Consider the following 6,000-nt stretch of genomic DNA (forward strand, 5'->3'; position numbering starts at 1 on the left):
TAGGTTGCTCAAACCCTATTATGTATTTCAATAATAAAAAAGAGCACATAGAGATCTTCTGTTGAATGGTCGTCTCGCCATCTAGCGCTCATCTGAGGCAAGAGACTCGGAGCGTCGCGTGCAGTGACGTCAATTTGGGAAATCGAAACTGACATGGATTTCCCGAGTAATGTTTAACACCTGATCGTTAGACACAAACTGTTGAAGAAAGTTCGGTATTAAAGCAGCAACTGAGGAGAGAAAGCCGTCTCATCGTCCAGACATCGCTGAAGAACACAAGAGGCCACAGAACGCGCTGTCGCTTCACACGACTAAAGAACGGTAACTTAAGTGTGTTTTATTTATTGTACTCACGGTTTATTATATGAATGTATTATATTTATACAGAACGTCTTACTAAAACAGGTCCTTTTTTAAATAAAATGTTATCTGTGATATGTAATACAGTGTTTATAATTGTAGAGTTAACAATAAAAGGTTCATGAATTCAGATAGTGACTGACAGCTGTATTTAATGGGTTTTTTTTGTTGCAGTTGTAAGGATATTTCAGTATGGTTTTGGTTGTGTTGTTTGTAGGTGCAGGTACATTGGTGGGTTGATTGCATCATGGCTCAAACAAAACCGCTCTTTGTTCCCTGGCTGTGTGAACAAATCCAAAGTGGAGGTTATCCTGGAGTGTGTTGGATCAATAAAGAACAGGGACAGTTTAGCATTCCCTGGAAGCATGCTTTAAGACAGGACTCCAACAGTGATGATGTCCTCATATTCAAGGTGAAAATACACATTATCTGTCATTCATCATTAATACATTTCTATATAGAAGACCCTGTTTCAGGACAGTGATTGCTGTGCCTTATTTGTGGCATCCCTTGTGGAGAGAAGTGCGTTTAATTATATTAAATGTGCACTTACAAGTAGGTCTACAAAATGTGTAAATGTACGTGCAGGTAATATAATATTTATGAAACTTTGTAATAATGTCAAATTAAAAGTTTCACTTTAAGGTGTTTTGTCGTGCTCTAAAGTAACATACCGTACTAAACAATATTTTTAAATGAAATAAATTGCAACTTTATATAAATCAATACGCATTTGTAGCAGTGTTACAAATGCTTAATTACAAATATATGTAAATACATGGCACACATGGTTTAATAAAAGTTACATTAACATATTTTTGCTGATACTCGTCAGTGAATTTGGCCATAAATTTTAATCACATAAAACAATTATGTAATTACATATAAATAGGTAAATGAGTCCTACTTCAATGGGTCAAAACTGAATTTAATGTTCATTTAAACCGTAATATATTTTCATTTAATTGCAAATAATGTGCAGTTAAATGTCTTAAAACATTTAAATCCATTTTGTACTTAAGTAGACTTTTTTCTTTAGTAAGGAATGGTATTTTACATGAGTTAAAAAAATAAGTATTATTATATTATTTCAAGTACCCCAAATATGCTACGGTAATTCAGTGGTATATTATTAGTACGTTATATTCTACCAAATAATTACTAGACTACCATTAAAATCAGCATTTATACATTTAAATTTATTATCATCAGGCAAAACCACATATTACATTTAATGCAAGTAATGCATTGTAGAATTTTTGGAAGTATCTCGGAGTAAATACTTATATCAATATAAATCATTCAGTACAAAAGTATATTATCATTATCATCAGAGCAGACATGCTGTAACCACAGTGTGTCCCTTTCTTCTGATATCTGTATTTTGTCCCGTCAGGCCTGGGCTCAGACGAGCGCTGCGGGAGATGGCAGGATAAATGGAGATAACTCTGTCTGGAAGAGAAACTTCCGTAGCGCTCTTCGAGCAAAAGGCTTCAAGATGATACTTGACAACAAGAACGATGCCGCTAATCCACACAAAGTCTATCAGTTTCCATCTGAAGCTCATTCTGCAGGTAGAAAACATCACATTTGTGCTTGCTGCTATTAAGAAGATTGATTGCACTGTTAAATCAGATATTTGTTTTCTCTCCTCTCCAGCTTTAGGATCCGAGGGCTCTCAAGAGACTGATGCAAGTATCAGTTTTTTTCTTCTTTAAAGCACTCTCTCTCAAGCCTCTGGCATCAGATAAGACATACACACACTGACTTGGGACATCTGTTTTTTATTTTTTAGTTCTCACCAGATCTGTATTTGGAGGATAGCGACGTGTTCACTAGTAAGACAGCATTTTGCATTTGTTATATAAATTTGTGACGCAGGCCTTTCATCGTGATGACAGTGTTTTACTTTATATTTCTTAGCACATCCACCCCAAGGCTTGGAGCAAGATTTCACAGAACTAAACCTTAAAGAAAGTCCCTCACGAGGTAGATTGAAAAGACTAGAAATTATATTGTATTTTCATTATAGCAGGTTGTAGGTAGGACTAAGTGTTATATGCTATAGATTAATTGATTTGATTACCTTTATTTTGGGTCTGTAGTCTCCGTATGGTTGGATAATGTTCAATATAGTATTTTATCCTATAGTATTATAGTATGTATTTTTTTATTTTTTTACAATCATACCAATAAACCACTTTTATTTATTTGAAACGATAATTGTTTTATTATATATCCATCCATTCTAGAAGGAATTAAGTTTATTATATATACTTATATATATAGATTATTATATTATACTATATTATTATATTATGCTATCTGTCGAATGGATATGATTTTTTTTAACGTCTCTTATGCACACCAAGTCTGCATTTATTTATTAATTTAATTAAAAACACAGTAAAATCAGTACAATATAAAATAACGGTTTTCTATATGAATATACATTTATAAAATGTAATTTATTCCTGTGCTGAATTTTCAGCATCATTACCCCAGTCTTCAGTGTCACATGATCCTTTAGAAATCATCCTAAATTTGGGATATAAATTTCTGCAAACTTCAAAAATATTCCAGAACACTGGTGGTTTTTACTTTCTGTAATAAGTGCAGCATTGGTGAGCAGAAGACCCGTATATACTGATTTAAAGGGCAGTGTACTGTGTATTGTGTATGCGTACAGTCTTCATTTTTGTTCCAGTTCATGAAGTTTGGAATCCTGATCAGTTATATCTGGGGCTCGGAGATCAAGGACTCTTCCAAGAAACCAGTCCATGTCCAGAATCCCATTATCACATAATGGATACTCATGCGCCCTTTTCTTCGGCTGAGGGGGCGACGGCTGCGTATCAACCAGATGTTGAAGGTGTAGGTCATCAGGGGAGTATTCCTATGCCAAAACTGGGTAGGTGGATCCCAAGATCATCAAATATTCACATCTACTACTGGTGTTTGATTACTCACACAGTTTTATTTCTATTAATATGTTTTCCTCACAGAGACGTTTTTTCGGATTAAGGTTTATTATAAAGGGAAGATGGTAAAGGAACAGTTGGTGGAGAATGATATTGGTTTCAGATTGACGTATCAGGGAAACATGTGTGTATTTTTAGACATGATTCATCACTAATCTACAAATTAGCACCACTGGTTATGTTTCATTCAGATGAGAACCTAACAGTATCCTGTTAACTCCCACAGGGACGAGTCCAACTTGATGGGCAGGGCTGATCTACCAGTGGTCCGGCTGCCTAGTCCCGAAGCTATTGTGGATCAGATCCAGGCCAAGCATACGAATGAAATTCTGAACAATCTGGGGGGTCTGGAGATCAGGAGATTGGATGGCGTGGTTTGGGGTCACCGCTGGGGATTGAGCAGGATCTACTGGGGTCTCTGCAAACACGAAAACAGCCAAACACCCAGAGAGCTCTCCAAAAACAAACCTGAAACCATCTACTTCTTCAGAGAGTATATATCAGGTGAGATCTAGTGTGTGCTTTCTCCCAGCCATTTCAGTGAGTAAATACATTTTTGAGAATCAAATTGTTGCGTGATAGAAGTCTGTTCCCATATATGAACAAAATGGTTCACATGGGTCAGGTAGCATGTTTTTCTCATAAATTAAATTGAAAATATTCAATTGTGTATTTGTTCAGACATTGTTGAACGTTGGTGGTTACAAATATTTAGCAGATTCTTGTATGTTAGTCTGGTCACTTGAAAGGTGTGCTGGATGTCATTCGTTCAGGTTTGATGGAGTTTATGCAGACAAGCCAAGAATCTCCTTCCTGCACTCTTTACTTCTTTCTGGGAGAGAAGTGGCCCGACCCCAAAAAGAAGCCATGGGAGAAGAAACTCATCATGATAGAGGTTAGGCCTGAGCAAATAATATATTTTTTAAAATATATATTTGTAATATTTATATATTTAATATAAGCCATGATCAAAACACAATCTAGTACACGCTGTCTGTCATCTGATTGAGAGATCACACATTTATAGCAAATATAACGCCTAAAGTATAATTGTAAAAATGTTGCATTTAATAAAATCTTACTAAGACATACTATTAGGAGATATAGAGTGATTTATATGCATTTTATGTTTATACACTTATGCTGTTATAAAAGTCTGTCTGACTCATGTTTCCATCTGACCGTATAAATATCAACATCTGCACCAAATGTTATATCTTTGCATATAAAATGTATGTTATAAAAGAAAAAATGTATTATGTTTCATTTTCAACTTTCCCATCTGCTCTCTCTTTATATGCTTAGGTTATTCTGACTTCACTGGAGGATTTGAAGACGATGGCTGTTGAAAACGGGGCGTCTTCACTGCAGTCGGTGGAGCTCCAGCTCTCTCTGGAGCAAATGATGGAGCTGTGTTAGAAAGACTTGACTGCACACTTTTACTGGGCTCCTAAACTGAAACAGTTTACTTAGCGGTGACTCCATGGATAATTGTATTTATTAAAGGTGTGTGGACTAATACTGGAGAGCAGGATTTCAGGAATAGTACAAAGGAATTGTCACTGATTCTGAGGATAAAAATACAAAGATGAGTTTACAAGTGCGGTCAGTTTTCAAATAGATGTTGTATTGTGTGCTATGATGAAAGAACGAGGATTGAAACATTTAAAAAGTGCTCAAATCCAAGTCTAATGTGCGTTTCGAGTCTGTTTTACACTACTACGGTTCTCTTGATGATGTCTTTTTACAGTATGCTTTGTAGTCTTGGCCTGAATTTGATTGTGGTTTTATCTTTGGCAGTCATCTGAGCTGTTGTTCCACTGACATGTCGTGTTTCTTCAGCTTTCTTTTCCGCTGATATGAACTAAGAGGTTGGCACTTAGTATTGTGGTCATGTAAAACCTGGAAATTTCAGGGATTTCAATGTGTTTTCCAGGCCTGTTCTTCAATGTCATGGATATGTCAAGAAAATGTATATTCTGCATTATGCCCTGTTCCAATCATTTAATTGGAAAGATATTGATTTTGAAGAGTAAAATTAGTTTGTAAGCTGTAATGTCAGATTTTTGTGTGAATCATTTGAGCCAGTTCTATAACGATGATTCAGTCACATGTAAGTTTAACATTTGTGTAACAATGTCCTGCCACCTGTTCAGGACAATAGCGAAAAGAAGTGAACATTTAAAGAACACAAAGTCCTTCATAACACATAAATACATTGACTAATTGCATAATTATGATGCAATCTTTATTATATATATATATATATATATATATATATATATATATATATATATATATATAAAAAACCTACCTTTCAAAAGTTTGGTAAGATTTTTCAATTTTAATAACAAAATGCCAACCAAAGCTGCTTTTACTTGATAAGAAATACTGTAGAAAATTTGAAATGTTACTAAAATCAATTTGTTTTCTATTTTAGTGTCATTTTAAATATTTTAATATTAATATTTTAAAATATTATTATTGCTGTTATCGAAACAGATTTTTTCAGCATTATTCTCCAGTCTTCAGTGTGACACGGTCCTTCAGAAATCATTCAATATGCTGATTTGCTGCTTGAGAAATATTTCTGATTATGATCAATGTTGAGAATGTTGAGAATTTCTGTGGAGACTGTAAAGCATTTTAATGTTTTATC

The 6,000-nt window shown here is 34.6% G+C and overlaps 1 protein-coding gene across 1 annotated transcript; it reads left to right on the forward strand.

The window, feature by feature from the left end:
- The first annotated feature begins 93 nt into the window (after positions 1 to 93).
- On the forward strand, positions 94 to 5,397 carry LOC127968762 (interferon regulatory factor 3). The gene is made up of 11 exons (XM_052570100.1): positions 94 to 321; positions 578 to 772; positions 1,757 to 1,934; positions 2,020 to 2,051; positions 2,156 to 2,198; positions 2,284 to 2,349; positions 3,068 to 3,271; positions 3,366 to 3,465; positions 3,568 to 3,845; positions 4,115 to 4,236; positions 4,647 to 5,397. Exons 2-11 carry the CDS (start codon positions 608 to 610, stop codon positions 4,758 to 4,760), a joined length of 1,302 nt encoding a protein of 433 aa, XP_052426060.1. The 5' UTR covers positions 94 to 321; positions 578 to 607; the 3' UTR covers positions 4,761 to 5,397.
- The last annotated feature ends 603 nt before the right edge of the window (positions 5,398 to 6,000 follow it).

Source organism: Carassius gibelio, chromosome B12 (genome assembly GCF_023724105.1).
Source record: "Carassius gibelio isolate Cgi1373 ecotype wild population from Czech Republic chromosome B12, carGib1.2-hapl.c, whole genome shotgun sequence".
Taxonomy (NCBI): domain Eukaryota; kingdom Metazoa; phylum Chordata; class Actinopteri; order Cypriniformes; family Cyprinidae; genus Carassius; species Carassius gibelio.

Excerpts from the sequence above, each read along its gene's own strand:
- LOC127968762 (XM_052570100.1), top strand. The coding sequence starts at position 608 with ATGGCTCAAACAAAACCGCTCTTTGTTCCCTGGCTGTGTGAACAAATC. Across the intron at positions 773-1,756 it reads ATGATGTCCTCATATTCAAG|GCCTGGGCTCAGACGAGCGC; the intron begins GTGAAAATACAC and ends TTGTCCCGTCAG. Across the intron at positions 3,846-4,114 it reads CTTCAGAGAGTATATATCAG|GTTTGATGGAGTTTATGCAG; the intron begins GTGAGATCTAGT and ends TCATTCGTTCAG.